This window comes from Orycteropus afer, unplaced genomic scaffold (genome assembly GCF_000298275.1).
Source record: "Orycteropus afer afer isolate SDZICR_OR568_19922 unplaced genomic scaffold, OryAfe1.0 scaffold00049, whole genome shotgun sequence".
Lineage (NCBI taxonomy): Eukaryota > Metazoa > Chordata > Mammalia > Tubulidentata > Orycteropodidae > Orycteropus > Orycteropus afer.
Genome location: NW_006921636.1, coordinates 12,068,100 through 12,087,464, shown reverse-complemented (window position 1 = coordinate 12,087,464; position 19,365 = coordinate 12,068,100). Strand labels below are relative to the sequence as shown.

Here is a 19,365-nt window from a genome sequence, read left to right as displayed (position 1 = left end):
AGAAGCTTATTTCCAATTGGCACATTGAGACTTTGGCCTTTTTGATTGATTACTTGACAGTTCTGTTCCAAACAGGGTATGCGTATTTTTCTAGTGAAATAAGAGATAGTTATGAAGAGGCTACTCTGTGCTAAACACTGTAAGGGCTATAAAAAATAATGTGGGTCAGGGTCTTTTGTCCTCTACTAGTTCATAGTCTAACTGGAGAGACTGTGTATGTATATGTACAGGAAAATGTAACAGACAGTACAAGGCTGTATGGAACAGATTCTGACAGTGAGCATCAACAGTGATTGCTTGATAACCCAAAAATCAAACCCACTTCCGTCAATTTGATTCTGACACACAGCAACCCAACAGGACAGAGTAGAACTGCCTCATATGTTTCCAAGGATGTAAATCTTTACAGAAGCGGACTGCAAATCTTTCTCCTGTACAGCAGCTGGTGGGTTTTAACCATCAACCTTTTGGTTAGCAGCCTCGCACTTTAATCACTGTGCCACCAGGGCTCCTTAATTGCCTAATAAACCAAAAAAACCAAACTCTCTGCCTTTGAGTCAATTCCGACTTTGATCCTATAGGACAGAGTAGAACTACCCTGTGGTGTTTTCAAAGCTATAAATCTTTACAGAAGTAAGTAGACTACTGGCTTGTTTTCCTCTTGCAGAGCAGTTGGTGGGTTTGAACCACTGACCTTCTGCTTAGCAGCCAGATGCCTTACCCACTATGCCATCAGAGCTCCTTTAATAGAGGCAGTAAATATACAAGAGCTTAGGAAGGGAGAACAGGCATGGTGCTCTATACCTTAAGAGACTCATTCTTCCATCTCTTCATCAAGATTTATTTTCTTAGTTTTTTTTTCCCCCTGCTATCCTTGTCCTTGGCATGCTTCCCAAGGATGAAGACACATTTGAGATTCTGAGAGTACAGAAGCTGACTTAGTTTCAGCATCTGCAGTTTTTGTGCAACAGTATTTTGATCTGATAGCAGTCTAGTCAGTTAAAGAAAGCTAGCACCTCTCAGAGCACAGATGATCTCATCTTACTGGGAGGCATGACTTTCCTCTGAAATTTCTTGTCTGGTGTCTCTCTGCAAGTTTAAGACCTAAACTTCCAGGTCTGACCCTGACTAATTTTTCTTTACAATAGATTGTAGTGTGAATTTTTTTCTTACTACAAAACGCAAGTGTTATCTTGAAAAAAAAAAAAATCCAAATAAATGAAAAGAAGAAAATAAAATCACTTATAATCCCCTTTTGCAGAAACAGTCTTGGTTAAATACTCCTTGGTATGAGTGTCTTCCCTAGCTCTTTTTGGGGGTTTGCTGTGCTGTTTTCTGACCTTTTTTTTTTTTGTGTGTGTGAAAAGGATATCATCTCATGTTAAATTTATTGTAATGTTTTTCATGGATTCATGGCATTTCATTATATGGACATATTGTTATTTCTTTAACACACTCCGTAACATTAGATATTTAGATGGTATCTTAATTTTCATTTTTATGAACCACACTTCCATGATAATTACTTCTTTCTGAACTTCCAAAATTCTTAGAAAAAGAAATTTTCTTGGAAATGTTGGTTTCAAGGACCTGCATATTTTTTGAATTTTCTTATTTAGTGTCCTCCAGAAAAGCTATGCCAGTTTGCATTCTTAGCAGGAGGCGCCTGTTTTATCCATGAATTTGTTCTCTTGAGCTGAGAAATTAATTTTCATGTATTTAGTAATGTGAATTCAGAAGGTATTTGAGGTCTCTTCCATTGATTGATATTCTGCCTCTCTCTCTAGCCCTCATGTGGTCAAGTATTACGGCAGCTATTTTAAGAACACAGACCTGTGGATTGTTATGGAGTACTGTGGGGCTGGCTCTGTGTCTGATATCATTCGATTGCGGAACAAAACGGTAAGTTTACTTTGTAGAACAACGCAGCTGAGCTGGCCTTTTCTGCCTTCTGTTTTCCTCTGGCCTTTCATTCATGTCCGTTCCCCTCCTGCTCGATCTAGAGAGATGGCTGGCACATTTCCCCCTTCCCTCGAGTCTTCTCCTGTTGCTGCTCTTTGACCTCTCTTAGATGTAGCAGTTTTGACACCAACCCAGTCCAGTCCTTTTAAACATCTGCTTATTTCCCTTTTTTTTTAAATACTTTTTTTTGAGTATGTGAAAATAAACACAGCAAAAGATAGACCATTTCAACAAATTCTTGTTATTGTGTAATTCAGTGACATTGTTTACACTCTTTAAGTTTCTATTTCTTTCTTTTTTTCTTTTAATTGTGATTTGGGTGAAAGTTTGCAGAGCAAATTCACTTTCCATACAGCAGTTCACACATACTTTGTCTCATAACATTGATTATAATTTCCCGCAATGCAACAGCTCCCCTCCCACTTCCTTCCTGTAGTTACCTCTTCTCTGCATGCCCTCCCTCCATGCACCCCTGCCCCCTGAGCTGTCTCCCTGTGCATACACAGCCCTTCTGTTCTCCCATGATTGTTCTCTCCAAGGAGTGTATCTACCTAGTGTAAATGTTCACCTCATATGCCTGTCTTTTGTTTGGTTGGAAGCCACAGGTGTGGGTTCAATTCCATACCTAAAGGCCAGTCAGGGGCCATAGTCTCAGTGGTTCCACCAGGCTCTATCAGACCAGGAATCCTGGTCCCTTTTTTCTTTCCCCCCAAATGATTTTTGAGTTTTGTTCCACATTGTTTTCCCTCTCTATCCAAGATCTCCTACATAGATCCCCCTCCAAGTGGTTGACTGGTAGCTGGGCGCACCATCTAGTTCTTCTGGTCTCATAGTCATATAGGCTGAGATCACATGGTATACCAGTTGCTTGGACTAACTGTTTCCGTGCATCTTTGATTTTCTTCATTCTTCTTTGCCTGGATGAGGAGAAACCCATTGTTGCATTTAGATGGCTGCTTGCAAGCTTTTAAGATCCCAGTCACTACTTGCCAAAGTAGGAGGTAGAACAGTGTTTTGTGTAGTATGTTGTGCCAGTTGAGCTCGATGTCCCCGCGACTATGGTCCCAAGCCCACAGGTCCAACTACTCACTCCCTCTGGGTAGCTGGCTGTGACCAAGAAGTGACTACAACCTTGTCTTTTGTCAGCTCTACTATTACACCTGGGAATTTGTACAGAACATACAAATACACTTGTAGAAACATTGTCTGCCAGCCCTATACATGGTTTTGGGCACACTCCTCCCTGCATAGACATAGCTAATAGTTCAGCCTATCCACCCATCTATCCACCTGTATACCCATGTTTGCCTTCACTGACAACGCAGTACTGTATGTGCAAAAAGGTTCATCTTTGTTGTCTGTGCCTCCCATGTACCTCTTTATGCCTTTCTCTTCCTCATTGCAGCTGTGTTGATGACATTTGGTACATTGCCCTTCTCTTCCCCCAAATCAGTACTTGTCTCTACCTATCTGTGTTCCCTCCTCTCCCCTCCCATCCCTGGTAACCAACAAAGAAAATTTCCTTCCATATATAAACCTTTCTTTAAAGTTCTTACCTATTTCTTACTGGGAGAAAAATTAACTATAAAATCAATAATGAATTTTAAATGTTTAAATTTGGATGTGAAAATCTTCTCGTCCCTAGCATGTTCACAGGTTAGCTTCATCTGCATCTTATATCAGTAGTCCCTGGGTGTACAAAAGGCTAAGGTCTCAACTTCTAGCTGCAAGGTTGGCAGTTCAAACCTACCCAGAGGTGCTTCAGAAGACAGGCTGCTGATTGCTTTCCAAAGGTCACAGCCTTCAAAAGCCTATGGAGCAATGCTCCTTGGTGCATTGGGGTCACCATGAGTTGGCAGTGACTTGACAGCAACTAACAACAATATTCTATATACTGAAAGCCTGAAAATCAACTTCATCATTAATCAAAGAATAATGTGGTTATGAAACATTATCGGCTGTTAATATGAGAGCTATAATAAGTGTTCAAAATCATGGACTTAGTTTCTTAAACTCTTTATTAATTTATTCAGGAAATTTTTCCAGGGTACTGTTCAAGGCCATGGGAATACACTAGTAATTAAAACAGACAGTTATCCTGCTCTCATGGTAGCATACTTTCTGACAGGACAACAAAAAACAAATTAATGATAACCATAAAAGAGTACCAGGTAATGGTAATGCTATGAAGAAAACGAATCAGGGTGAAGTGAAGATAAAGTGGTAAAAGTACCTGGTGGGCCACTTTAGAGTGATGGTTAGGGAAGGTCACGCAGAGGTGGTAACATTTAAAGTAAGACCTGCGTAATAAGAAGGCACTAAGACTTTGGAAAGATCATTTTAGGTCGGGGAATAACCATTGCCAAGACCCTGAGGCTGGATGAGGTTGGCATGTTTTGAGTGATAGAAAGAGGGCCCTGTGGTTAGAGGGGAATACGGAAGGGGAAACTGATAGGAGGTAAGGTTGGACGGTGCTTTGGTTCCCTAGTGCTGCTCTGATAGGAATATACCACAAATAGGGTGGCCTTACCAAATACGAATTTATTCTCTCACAGCTTGGAGGCTTTATGTCTGAATTCAAAGTGCCAGGCTCTAGGGGCTGAGTAAAAGCCCCTCAACCTTGGCTTCACCTCTGCCTCCTGCTTGTGGTCCACTGCAGCTAGAGGCTTTTCTTTACACAGACAGCTGCTGAGGCTGACAAGCCCAAGGTCATGCCCAATGTTAGCAAACCACACAGCAGACCATTGGTTCAAGTCCATTGAAAGTCCTGGGATTGGCAGAGCATGGTAGGCTGTTGAACAACGACACAGCTGCATGCAGGGTTCAAGCATGCCATAGGCTGGAGACCATTCCCAAAGCTGTTTCTTATATACGGGAAGCAGATCACATCTCTAAAGCAGCTACTTAGCTGTTTCTGGTAGGGGTAGGTCCCACCATGGAGTTGATTGCCAGTCTCATCACGGGGCATAACTTACCACCAGCTGTCCAGCCACTCAGCCAGGCCCAGCCAAGTTGACACACAACCTTAACTACCACAGATGGGTAGGTAGGGCCAGATTATTTTAGGTATTGTTGGCCATGATCATGAGTTTGAATTTTATTCCGAGCAGTAAAAGTAGTATAAGTACTACTTGTATATTATATAATATACTTGTATATTATTGTAAAAAGTGTAGTTTAAAGTACAATGACATATCAGATGGTGATGCTGAGATGACAGATATGGTAGGATAAGGAGATAGAAAATGATCTGGGAATGGAGGGGGGCCTGGAAAGTCTTCTCTAATTTTTTTTTTATGTGGTAACATTTGGGCAGAGAAATGAAGTACAGGAGCAAGTTGTACAGATATCTGGATGAAGAAAGAAAAGCAGGCGAAAAGGTGGGAATGTGCTTGGAGTATTTGAGAAACAGCAGAGACGCCAGCATGGCTGGAACAGAATGAACGATGTGGAAAGTGGTAGGAAAGCAAGTCAGAGAGGTAGCCAGACCGTTGTTCATGGCTGACAATACCAAACATAATCTGGCCTTACTTGCCTGAAACATCATCTCTTCTCAGTTTCCCCCTTCTCTCTATTTCTCTAGTCACAGGGCTTTCTTTCTGTGAAGCTCATGTATGCTCTTTTAGGCCTTGGTGATGGCTGGCTTTTATTTTGAGTGACTTAGGAAGTCATTGGATAGTGTTAAACAGATCTGGCTCATGTTTTAAAACATTCCTTGTGGCTGCGGGTGGGGCAAGGTCACTAGTTAGGAAATTATTAGAATAATTAAGTCAGGTTGGATTGGATCAGGTGATTACAGAGCACATATATCTGCGTATATTTTAAGATAAGAGTCGAGGATGATCTCAGGCTTTTGGCCAGAACAACTGAATGACATTGCCTGTTATAGAGAGGGAAGACTATGGGAAGAGTAAACAGGGATGGGGCAAAAGTGTGTGGGGGTAGTATGCTCTGATCTCCTCCAACATCATCAGGAGGGAACAGAATCACCAGAAGCACCAAGACTTATTCCTGTGGGCCAGACATGCTGCCATCCTCCAGCCTTCTTACTAACTCTGACACTAACCATCCCTCCCACAGCACTTACTACTTCTCTGCTGGGTTCAGTAATTCATTGCAGTGGCCACACAGAACTCATGGACAATACTCATGATTATGTGGTTTATTAGGGATATAACACATTATGGTTCAGGTTCAGGAACTTGCTCAGGATGTAGTTCTTCAATCAGGACAGCCTCCCCTCAGCCATGCGCAAAGGTACCTCCCTCTCTTCCGTGCTCCATCTCTTGACTTGGCCTCTGCCCTGCTTGGGCAGGTGTTACAAAACTCTTTTAGCTCTGCCAATAGGTACACCTAGGTGCACTTCACTCCACCAGCAAGCCTCATGGTTCCACTGTCTCTATCTCTCTGCCATGGAGGTCCTCAGGCCCAAGTACGCACTGCACTCTACCTCCAGCTCTTCTCTTGGGGGCAGTAAGATTCCACCTTTGGGCCTCTAAAACTAAAACCAAACTCACTGCTGTTGAGTCAGATCTGACTCATAGCAACTCCTCTTTGGGTTTCCGAGGCAGTATCACTGCGGAAGTAGATTGCTCAGTCTTCCTTCCGAGGAGTTCAAACCCACCAGCCTTCTGGTTAGCAGTCAAATAAATCCCTTAGGCACTATGCCACCAGAGCTCCTTTGGGCCTCTAGGAGGGTTTATTGTAAGCCTAGCAGAATGTCAAAACTGACTAATCCCCACATTAGGGCTCCAGACACCTTTTTTTCCATGGTTCCCATCCCCGCAAGGATGCCATATACCTTATTATCATTACTAACAAGCTATCCAATCCCTTTTGGTGGGTCACAAGCACCTTATGTTTGCAAAGTTCTACCCAATCATCGGGAGCTCTGGTAGCATAGTGCCTAAGGCACTTGACTGCTAACCAAAAGGCTGGCAGTTCAAACCCACCAGCCATTCCTCGGAAGGAAGATAGGGCAGTCTACTTCCATAGTGATACTGCCTCGGAAACCCAAGGAGGGGTCACTATGAGTTGGGTCCGACTCGACGGTGCACAACAACAACAAGAAACCCATTCATCTGGTAGGTGTCCCAAAGACCATGACTAGAAGAGCCATACTAAGTAATTCAGTGCACCACAGACAGATGGGTGGCAAGGGAAAAGGTAGGTAGGTGCCAGTAGAAAGTAAATTTGATACTGACGTGTTACATTTATGATGCTTGTTAGAGATTAAGGTAGATGCTGAGTGGGCAGGTTTATGAATCTGACGCATGAGGAGAGATGTGCGCTGGAAATGAGCTGAGGGAGTGGTCAGCATATTGGTGCATTACGAGCATGCCTGCCATGTATTGTTCTCACGGTGAATAAGATGCTGGGCTTATATTTGAGTAAAGTTGTTTGAATCTAATTGTTTTTCTTTTTCTCATGTACTGATATAACTGATAGAATTTGGTCGTCTCGTTCTTTTTTTCAGTTAACAGAAGATGAAATAGCTACAATCTTACAGTCAACGCTTAAGGGACTAGAATACCTTCATTTTATGAGAAAAATACACCGAGATATCAAGGCAGGAAATATTTTGCTAAATACAGAAGGACATGCAAAACTTGCAGATTTTGGGGTAGCAGGTCAACTTACAGTAAGTAAAAATGTTACTAATACCGCTTCTCAGTTTGTCTTGAAGTCAATTACTTTATTTTTTAAGTAAAATATTTGACTTAATCATGTCAATAAAAAACTGTGGACTCTACCAACAGGTTATAAAAGAGCTAGTAGGTTACTTTAGGTCCTTTCCAGGGGTTCAGGTCACATAGTTGACTACATGCATGTGTATTCTAATGAAAATAAAAACTTAAGAAATGATAGGGTAGAAGTTTAAATTCTTTAGAGCTACATCAATACATTAAAAAAGAAAAAAAAAATTACATTTGTACTCCTTTTCTTGAATTTGATATAAAATCATTCTATTCAACCTCTAGACAGTACTTGAAAGTTACTTTACTGGAAACACTCTCCTTACTTGCTTCCAGAACATCAGCTTCTTAATTTTCCTACCATCTCACTAAGGGCTGGCAGTGCAACACCTCTCAGACAACCGAAAAAACCAAACTCATTGCCCTTGAGTTGGATCTGACTCATTGTGACCCCTCCTTGGGTTTCTGAGGAGGTATCACTATGGAAGTAGATTGCCCAATCTTCCTTCCGAGGAATGGCTGGTGGGTTTGAACCACCAGCCTTCTGATTAGCGTTCACATGCCTTAGGCACTATGGCACCAGAGCTCCTTCTCTTAGGACCTCTAGAATTAATCTGATTTTGTAAAATACATGAATATATGTGAAAATATAAAAAGAAGTTTGGGATAATTATGCAGTAAAATTTGCAAGAAATCATATCAAGTTGTTTTCTTGGATGGCAGAACATATATATAGGTATATATTTATGTACATACATATACATGTATCACTGCTGACAAGTCAATTCCAACTCATAGTGATGCTATAGGACAAAGTAGAATTGCCCCACAGGTTTTCTTTTAATAATCGGAACATGGAAGGTACGAAGTATGAATCTAGGGAAATTAGAAGTTGTCAAAAATGAAATGGAACACATAAAGATTGATATCCTAGGCGTTAGTGAGCTGAAGTGGACTGGTTTTGGCCATTTTGAATCAGACAACCATATGATCTACTATGCCAGGAATGACAATTTGAAGAGGAATGGCGTGGCATTCATCATCACAAAGGATGTTTCAAGATCTGTCCTGAAGTACAGTGTCAGTGATAGGATAATATCCATATGTCTACAAAGAAGACTAGTTACTATGACTATTATTCAAATTTATGCAGCAGCCACCAAAGCCAAAGATGAGGAAATTGAAGATTTTTATCAACTTTTGCAGTCTAAAACTGACCAAATGTGCAATCAAGATGTGTTAATTTTCACTGGTGACTGGGATGCCAAAGTTGGAAACAAGGAAGAATCACTGGTAGTTGGAAAATTTGGCCTTGGTGACAGAAATAGTGCTGGAACTCGCATGATAGAATTTTGCAAGACCAATGGAGCTCTGGTAGCATAGTGGCTAAGACACTTGACTGCTAACCAGAGGGCTGGTGGTTCAAACCCCCCAGCCACTCCTCGGAAGGAAGATGGGGCAATCTACTTCCGTAGTGATACTGCTTCGGAAACCCAAGGAGGGGTCGCTATGAGTCGGGTTTGACTTGACGGCACGTAACAACAACAACAACAATGACTTACACATCACAAATACCTTTTTCAGCAACACAAACAGTGGCTATACACGTGGACTTCGCCAGGTTGAATACACAGGAATCAGATTGACTACATTTGTGGTAAGAGGCGATGGAAAAGCTCAATGTCTTCAGCTAAAACAAGGCCAGGAGCTGATTGTGGAACAGACCATCAACTGCTCATATGCAAATTAAACTTGAAGTTGAAGACAATTAAAACAAGTCCATGAGAGCCAAAACATGACCTTGAATATATCTGTCCTGAATTTAGAGACCATCTAAAGAATAGGTTTGATGCATTGAACACCATTGATTGAAAACCAGAAGAATTTTGGGGTGATATGAATAACATCATCCATGAAGAAAGCAAGAGGTCATTAAAAAGACAAGAAAAAAGAAAAGACCAAAATGGATGACAGAAGAGACTATGAAGCTTACCCTTGAGCGGAGAGTAGCCAAAACAAATGGGAGAACTGACAAGATAAAAGCTGAACAGAAGATTTCAAAGAGCAGCTTGAGCAGACAAAGCCAATTACTATGATGAAATGTGCGAAGACCTGGAGTTAGAAAACCAAAAGGGAAGAACATGCTCAGCATTTCTCAAGCTGAAAGAACTGAGGAAAGAATTTAAGCGTTGAGTTGCAATATTGAAAGATTCTCTGGGTAAAATATTGAATGATATAGAGAGCATCAAAAGAAGATGGAAAGAATACACAGAGTCACTGTACCAAAAAGAACTGGTAGATCTTCATCCATTTCAGGAGGTGACATACGATCAAGAACCAATGATATTGAAGAAAGAAGTCAAAGCTGCACTGAAGCAATTGCCGAAGAGCAAGGCTCCAGGGGAATTGATGGAATACCCACTGAGATGTTTCAACAAACAGTTGCCCCACTGGAGGCACTCACTCAGTTATGCCAAGAGATTTGGAAGACAGCTGCCTGGCCAACTGACTGAAAGAGATTCATATTTTTACCCATTTCAAAGAAAGGTGATCCCATGGATTGTGGAAATTATCGAACAATGTCATTAATATTGAACATAAGTAAGATCTTACTGAAGATAATTCAAAAACGGTTGCAGCAGTGTATTGATAGAGAACTTCCAGAGGTGCAAGCTGGATTCAGAAGAGGACGTGGAACAGGGAATTCATTGCTGATGTCAAATGGATCTTAGCTCAAAGCAAAGAATACCAGAAAGATGTTTACTTGTGTTTTATTGACTATGCAAAAGCATTCAATTGTGTGGGTCATAACATTGAGAAGAATGGGAATTCCAGAGCACTTAATTGTACTCATTGAGGAACCTGTACATAGACCAGGAGACTGTTGTTAGAACAGAACAAGGAGACACTGCATGGTTTAGAGTCAAGAAGGGAGTGTGTCGTGGTTGTTTCCTTTCATCATACTTACTCAGTCTATATGCTGAGCAAATAATCTGAGAAGCTGGACTATATGAAGAAGAATGTGGCATCAAGGTTCAAGGAAGAATCATTAATAACCTGCGATATGCGGACAACACAACTTTGCTTGCTGAAAATGAGGATGACTTGAAGCACTTACTGATGAAGATTGAAGACTACATTCTGCAGTATGGGTTACATCTCAATATAAAGAAAACAAAAATCTTTGCAACTGGACCTATGAGCCGCATCACAATAAATGGAGAAAAGATAGGGGTTGTCAAAGACTTCACACTGCTTGGTTCTACAGTCAATGTCAATGGAAGCAGCAGTCAGAACATCAGACGAGGTATAGCTCTGGGCAAGTCACTGCAAAAGACCTCTTTCAAGTGCTGAAGAGCAAAGATGTCTCCTTGAGGACTAGGGCACACCTGACACAAGCCGTGATATTTTCAGTCGCCTCATATGCATGTGAAAGCTGGACAATGAATAAGGAAGACCGAAGAATTGATGTTTTTGACTTGTGGTGTTGGCGAAAAATGCGGAAAATACCATGGGCTGCTAAAAGAATTTACAAATCTGTCCTGGAGGAAGTGCAGCCAGAATGCTCCTTGGAAGCGAGAATGGCCAGACTTTGTCTCACCTACTTTGGTCATGTTGTCAGAAGGGACCATTCCCTGGAGAAGGATGTCATGCTTGTTCAGGTGGAGGGTCGACAGAAGAGGGGAAGGCCTTCAATGAAGATGGATTGACACAGTGGCTGCAGTAATGGGCTCAGGTATAGCAGGGATTGCAGAGCTGGCGTGGGACCAGGCGGTGTTTCATTCTGCTGTGCATAGGGTTGCTATAAGTGGAAGATGACTCTACAGCACCTAACAACAACAACAACAACAACAGATAGGGTTTCCAAGGCTGTAATCTTTACGGAAGCAGACTGCCTCATCTTTGTACTGTGGAGTAACTGGTGAATCCAAACCGCCAACCTTTCAGTTAGCAACTGATTGTTTAGTCACTGAGCCACCAGAATTGATGCGTTTGAATTACAGTGTCGGTGAAGAATATTGAATATATCATGGACTGCCAGAAGAACAAACACATGTGTTTTGGAAGAAATACAACCAGAATGCTCCTTGTAAGTAAGGATGGCCAGACTTTGTCTCACTCACTTTGGATATCTCATGAGGAAGGACCAGTCTCTGGAGAAGGATGTTATGTTTGGTAAAGTAGAGGGTTAGAGAAAAAAAGGAAGACCCTCAATGAGATGGATTGACATAGTGGCTGCAACAGTGGGATCAAACACCGCAACAGTTGTGAGGACGGTGCAGGCTTGGGCAGTGTTTGGTTCTGTTGTGCATAGTGTTGCTATGAGTCAGAGCCAACTCGGCAGCACTGAGTTTTCATTACTGTAGCTTTGTACTAAATTTTGAAATAAGGAAGTGTGAATTTTCAACTTTTTCCTTTTCATGGTTGTTCTATTCTGGGTCTCTTTCAGTTCCATAACAATTTTAAAAACAGCTTGTCAGTTTCTGCAAAAGACTGTTGGGGGATTTTGATAGGGATTGTGTTGGATCTTAAATCAATTTGGAAAATATTGCCATCTTAATAATATTAAATTTTGCAGTCCATGAACACAGGATGTCCTCCCGTTTATTTAGATCCTCTTTCATTTCTCTTAAAGATTTTTTGTGAGTCTCAGTTCTAGCACTTAAGTGGTTAAATTTATTCCTACATAGATTGTTCTTTTTAATGCCATTTCAAATGAAATTGTTTTCTTAATTTTATTTTTGGGTTTTTATTGTTAATGTACAATTAATTTTTGTATATATCTTGTATCCTGCCTCCTACCTGAACACGTATGTGTTTTGCTAAGGAAGATGTTTTCTTCACTAAAGTATTAGTGCCTATAGCATTGGATTGCTAACCAGAAGACTGGTGGTTCAAACCCAGCAGCCGCTCCCAGAAAGGAAAATGAGGCAATCTACTTACGTAACTGCCTCAGAAACCCAATGGAAGTCGATATGAGTCAGAATCGATTTGACGGCAATGGGTTTGGTTTGGAGCGGTTCAAACCCACCAGCTGCTCCACAGAAGGAAAATGGGGTAATCTACTTCCGTAAAGATTTCTAGCCTTGGAAGCCCAGTGGGGGTCACTGTGAGTCAGAATCGACTTGGGAGCAGTGAGTTTGTTAGTATAGCAGAGCTACTGTTGAAGAAAGGCTCGTGCTCTGCTTCTGGAAAGTCCGCCATTGACAACCCTACGGAGCACAGTGCTCACGGGGTCACCATGAGGCAAAACCAACTATATGCCAACTGTTTTTTTTTTTTCCACCCATTTTGTGAGATACCTGATGCCATTAGTTTCTAAGCCTTTTGGAGGGGTGGGTGTTAAAATCAGATTATTTCTGCACTTTCTGAGCAGCTGATTCAGGATTCAGTTTCCATAGTCCGTCATTTTGGTGTCCAAAATTTTGTAGCTGTGGGGTTTTTTTTTTTTTTTTTCTCCTTTTCTTTTTTGTGCTTATGGATTTATTTCTTTAAGAAAAATCCTGTTACAGACTTTTTGTGGGTTTTGGGAGGAGCAAAAGCAATATGTATTTGTTCAGTTTGTCATTTTTACCAAAAATCTACAATACTATTTCTCACAGCAGCACATGTATTTCATTATATGCAAAGACTTCAGTTTATTTAACTCATTCCCTACAACTGGACATTAAATTCGCATTTAGGTTGCTTATTTTTCTGCTATCACAGGCATAAATTTTGAGATAAATTTCTTGCACCTAAATGTTTGGACACTTCCTTGAGTATTTCCTTAGGGTAATTTCTAAACATTGAGATCCAGGTCAAGAATTTTGTGTGTGAAATTTTAAGTCTTTCAATGTATAGTGCTAGATTGCTTTTAGAAGGGAGGGGTTTATGCTCCCATCTACGGTATATAAATATGTCTGTTTTCCTCAGTATTTGCCAGTTCTGGCTGGGCAATCAAATGTACCTTTCTTAACATCTTCAAAGCAATTAAATTTTTAATATTTGATTTTTGGCCACTTGTAATCCTTCTTTTATAAATTAATTTCATCTTATTTGCCAATTACTCTAACCAAATGTTGAACTTAAAAAAAAAACAACCTTTTTTTAAAAAAGATAAACCAAGGTAAAAAAACAAATGATAATATCAAAGGCATTAATCCTTCATCATATGCTGTTGAAACCGCTTTTCCTAGTTTGCTATTTGTCTTTTATTCTGATTTATTTTTTAATATAGAAGTTTTCCAATTTTCTACAGACAGATCTTTCATTGTATGGTTTCTGCCTTAGAGGTCATGCTTAAAAAAGCCGTTTGCTATTCTGAAATCATCATATAACTTTATCTACACTTTCTTCTAGTACTTGTTTGGTTTTAGTTCTTTATGTTAAAAATCTTAATCTATTTGAACTGATTTTGGTGAAATACGAGGTAGGAGGGATTTAAATACAGAGCTGTGCAAATGACTCGCCAGATACCCAGTACCTTGTGTTTGTTTGGCTTTTTTTTTGCATATTCCATCCTCTGCTTGTCGATCATAATCATGTCTTCAAATCTCAAACATGCTGTAATGTGTTTCTGGCCTGTTTTCCATTGCTGTGCTACTATGTGGATACTGCTTTGCAATACAGGTCTAGTTGGGTTAGTATCACTTTAATACTCTTTTTATTTATTGATTTAGGCTTCTGTGGACTTTTTTCAAGTCACGTTAAGAATAATTTATAGAAGTAACAATAAAAGGTTAATACGAAAACAAAGTTTATTAAATATTTCAATAAGAATACAAGCATAACAATCCTCTTTGTATCAAACTAATTTTGGGAAATATAATACAAATGAAAAAATACTACCACAAATGCTTTTCGCAAAACAGAATTATCTACTTTCATTTTCTTTTTTTTTTTAATGGTGGGTGATGAAGGCCTTCCTGTTGATTGACGTGCTGGATAAGAACATCCTGCTCCCTCTCTGTCTTAGAAATACAGTGTTCACTTATTGATTCTTTTTCTTTTTTTTTTAAGGTTGTGTTTTAGGTGGAAGTTTACATAACAAATTAGGCTCCCATGTAACAATTTTTGTCCAAATTGTTCTGTGCTGTTGGTTACAGTTTTCAGTTTTCATAAAGTGTCAGCGTTTTTCTGTACAGGTTTCCCCCATTGACAGTAGAGTGTTTCTGTGAAACCTTTTATAGGCCAAAAAACCAAGAAGAAATTACCATTCATTCAGGAACTCTGGTGGCATAGTGCCTAAGGCATTTGACTGCTAACCAGAAGGCTGGCGGGTCAAACCCATCAGCCACTGCTCCTCAGAAGGAAGACTGGGCAATCTACTTCCATAAAGTGTTGTTGTTGCTGTTGTTATGTGCCGTCGAGTCGGACCCAACGCATAGCAACCCCTCCTTGGGTTGCCGAGGCAGTATCACTACGGAAGTAAACCTTCCTTCCGAGGAGTGGCTATTGGGTTTGACTGCCAGCCTCCTGGTTAGCCGTCAAGTCCCTTCGCTACCAGAGCTCCCTCATGACACATAGGAGATGTTTAATAAAAGGCTGTTGTCATCATTGAGTGCTAACCAGTCGATTTTGACTCATAAGAACCCCATGTGACAGTAGAACTGCCCGATAGGGTTTCTTAGGCTGTAATCTCTGTGGGAGCAGACAGCCAGTACTTTCTCTTTAGGATGGGTTCAAACTGCTGACCTTTAGATGAGCAGCTGAGAACATTGCTCCATAATCAAAACGAAGCTAAACCCATTTCTGTTGAGTCAATTCTAGTTCACAGCAACCCTAGAGGACAGAGTCAAGCTGCCCCATAGGGTTTCTAAGGTTAACAGAAGCATATTGTACCTCTTTCTCCCACAGAGCAGCTGTTGTTGTTGTTATGTGCCGTCGAGTCGGGCCCAACTCATAGCAACCCCTCCTTTGGTTGCCTAGGCAGTATCTCTATGGAAGTAGATTACCCAGCCTTCCTTCCAAGGAGTGGCTGGTGGTTTGAACCGGCAGCCTTCTGGTTAGCAGTCAAATGCCTTAGGCACTATGCTGTACCACCTTGGAAACCTAAGGAGGGGTCTCTATGAGTCCAAATCCACTTGACGAATCCACTTGACGGCAGTGAGTTTATATGAGAAAAATTTTTGAGCATTCCCAGACTTCAAAAATAACTACCTAATTATACCAAGTAACACAAAAAACCTGAACTCTCACATAACATGTTCACAGCCCCAGTTCGAAGGTATGACGGCTTGATGCTGAGATGCTGAGTGTATTTCCTGGGGGAGGAGCTTGGTGATGGCACTTTCGCTGCTTGGGTGAGCAAGCGCTGCCTCGTTAAGGGCTCTCTGCAAAACAAACGCTGAATGCTCGTTTTACTTTTTACGTTTTCTCATAAAAGCTCTTTGATTTTCTTTCGGTTAGTGGTTTCCAAAAACAGGTAGTAATGTAGGTCTTTTGTAAAAATGAAATGGCATAAAGCAAACTTTTGAAAAGTGAGGGATACCACTTTTTCCGTTCTGTTTGTTCTGTTTCCATTGATCTAGCTCTCCTTCCAGTCCTTGGCTTCTCATCTTTGTTTTTGGGTAATGTTGACCCCTTGGTCTCTGTTGATTGGTTAAGGGAGCAGCACATTCCTCATGAGTGATGCTGTTTATTTTATACGCCAATCTATTATTTGTCTGAGAGGTGACCTCGAGAAATAGCTTCTGTTCTCAGTTCAAAAGGTATCTTAGGATGATAAGTCTCGAGGAGGTGGGTTCCTCCACAGTCTATCAGACCAGTAAGTCTGGCTTTCTTTTTTCCAGAAATTTGAATTTGATCTATATTTTTCTCCCATCTTAGCTGGGACCTTCTATTGTGTCCCTGGTCAGAATGGTCAGTTATGGTAACTGGGTACCATCTAGTTGTTCTCTGGTGTCAGGTTAGAAGAAGCCATAGTTTGTGTGGGCTGTTCTATGGCCTTGTTTCTTCTCTGAGCTTTTGTATCTTAGATGGCTGCTCACAAGCTTTTAAGACCTGAAACACTAGTCACTAAACTGGGATGTAGAACATTATCTTTATGAACTGTGTTATGCCAACTGACTAAGCTATCCCCCAAGAAGGTGGTCCTGAGTCTTTTAACGCAGTAAACCCACCCTGTGAGGTGCTTGGATATATCTGGGAAGCCCCTGAAACTGTGCCCCCATGGGTTTTGTTATATATATGGATGTATATGCAGCGTGCACAAATGTGTGTATACACATGCCTGCAGACACACCTGTACATGCATGCATTATTGCTTGATCCCTCATTACTCTTATTAATTTTCAAAAAATTTCTGGTTAACCACAGTACCAATTCCTAATTGAATTAATCCTGTGGAAACAGCTTTGAGTACTATCATTTGAAAACACCCCAGCAATTTGAAGTTTCAGAGCTAAGGAAATGACTAAACAGTATGTTAGTTCCTGTGTTAATTACATAGGCCTGACAGTGAGATTGATTGAAAAATATTGCCCATTCTTTGCTCTTCCCTGGCATCACCCAACTTGAGCTACAGGCATTTGAGAAGGAACATGGGGTGATGGTAACAAGTCCGACTGCAGTTTTAGTTCTGTTTTAAATTCTTCTTTTCCTAAAGCAGAAGAACTGTAGGAAGGTTCTCTTTTATTAGGCCAAGCCCTTAGGGGCAGGTGTGCAAGCATTGGTTTGCCAAGTGCACCATACCCAGACACTCTTCTTTAAGCCCCAGACCGAGACGTGTTACATAGCCGTCCCTCTCCTGACTTTCTTCCCTTTCTGGTTGCACGTGGGAAACGTGCACAGGCAAACCAGGAGAGTGGTTCAGAAGTGAGCAGAATGCCAAGTGGAAGTCCTTAGTGATTGTGCCTTTTGTTGGCAGTGCTATTGTTAACAGTGTCATGTATATCACTCCAGATTTTTTTGCTGTGCATATAACAACACTTAACTGGTGGTTGTGTTTATCATCATGACCATATTGATATTATTGTATGTCCTAAACAGGTTTTTGTTTATATTAAACCCAATTTTTTATATTGATTTTTTGCTTCACGATATATTTTATATATTTTATGCCATCACATCTATATCTCTTTTCTTGTATATCCTTTTTTATTTTATGGCTATTTATTATATTTAACTTACCCCCTTTTAATGGTCTTTTGGATTGTCTCATTTTTCCTTTTTCCCTCCTATTGTAAACTTTTCTACAGCCTTTGTGTGTATATCTTTAGGCATTTGTACACAGGATAAATTTTTAGAAATAGATTTGGGTCAAAGTTAGGGACATTTAAGACTTTAATAAATACTGCCGAATTGCCTACCAGAAAGTTGTATCATTTTATACTCCAGTAACATCATATTAGAGTGCCTGTTTTTCACCAGCAATAGTTATTATTAATCTTTTAATTTTTCTTTAACTTGAAGGGTGTTACAGCCAGTCCCTGGATTACAAATAAGTTCTTTTCCTAAGTCTGTTTTTAAGTCAGATTTGTACATGAATCAGAGCAGTTAGATATGGTTCATATCTAACATCAGTCAAATGTTTGTCTTAGTATATAGTATATCTTTTTATGCATTAAAAAAAATTAAAGAAATACTTCCAGATACACTAAAACATCTTCAGCATAATACTACAGTAATAACGATAATGTTTTCATGTGTGTTCCAAAATAGTGCCCATTTGTTGTGAACCACTGTATATACATTGAATTTTTAATACAATAGGCTTTAGGGAAATTGGTTCATAACTACAGGTAAATTGTTATTAAGTCAGACATTCATAACCTGGGGATTGCCTGTATCTTGTTTAAGTTTGTGTTTTGAAAATTGATTGATAATCTTTGTATATATTTCATGGTCGTTTGAATTTCTTTTGTGTCTTACTTGATCACGTCTTGAGTATGCGTTTTAAATGTATTTCAAATATAAGGCATTTCTTACTATTGGAAGCATCTTTCTTTTTCTCAATAGTTTTAATGCTTGCTGTTCTTTCTATTTTAGGATACCATGGCCAAGAGAAATACGGTGATAGGAACACCATTTTGGATGGCTCCAGAAGTGATTCAGGAAATTGGGTATAACTGTGTGGCAGACATCTGGTCACTGGGAATAACTGCCATAGAAATGGCTGAAGGAAAGCCTCCATATGCCGATATCCACCCAATGAGGGTGAGGAAATGGACAGTCAGTGGGGTGGTTAGTTACTGGTCGTCATTAGAAAGTTAGTTAAGTGGCTTACTTGCTTTGAGACTGAACAATAAATGAAATCATTGTATGTAGGTGATAAGTGTTTACTCTAGACTCTGATTATATGTTTCTGCTAACTGTAGTTGTGGAACTGCCTTCTATTTGAAATACATCTAAAACCCATGCTTGAGATTCAGCCTGCTCCGTTGCCAAGGTTGTGTGTTGCTAGCCCTCTGGCAGGACATGAATATAGAAATGCTTCATTTACCTGTGTGATATTTTAGAAAGTATTTTAGGGTCCTGCATTTTTACCTGACAGCATTATTGGAGCTGAGTAGTGCTTGTCTCCTTTGTACAGGGCGTGGGCTTTCTGCTTTACCAGTCTCCTTGATTACCTTTTGTGTCACCTATCAGTTGTCATTTATTATAGGGTGGTCTCTAACATTTTACCTGTATTAGTATTAAGAGGATGGAGCTCTGGTAGCGTAGTGCCTAAGGCACTTGACTGCTAACCAGAAGGCTGGCGGTTCAAACCCACCAGCCACTCCTC

General features: G+C 40.3%; 1 protein-coding gene across 1 annotated transcript in view; it reads left to right on the top strand.

The window, feature by feature from the left end:
• STK4 (serine/threonine kinase 4) overlaps positions 1–19,365 on the top strand; it is a 109,736-nt gene that overhangs the window by 12,421 nt on the left and 77,950 nt on the right. The window contains exons 4-6 of the mRNA XM_007938393.2: positions 1,788–1,902; positions 7,439–7,603; positions 18,630–18,797. Coding sequence (XP_007936584.1) covers positions 1,788–1,902; positions 7,439–7,603; positions 18,630–18,797 — 448 coding nt within the window. The remainder of the gene's footprint in view (positions 1–1,787; positions 1,903–7,438; positions 7,604–18,629; positions 18,798–19,365) is intronic.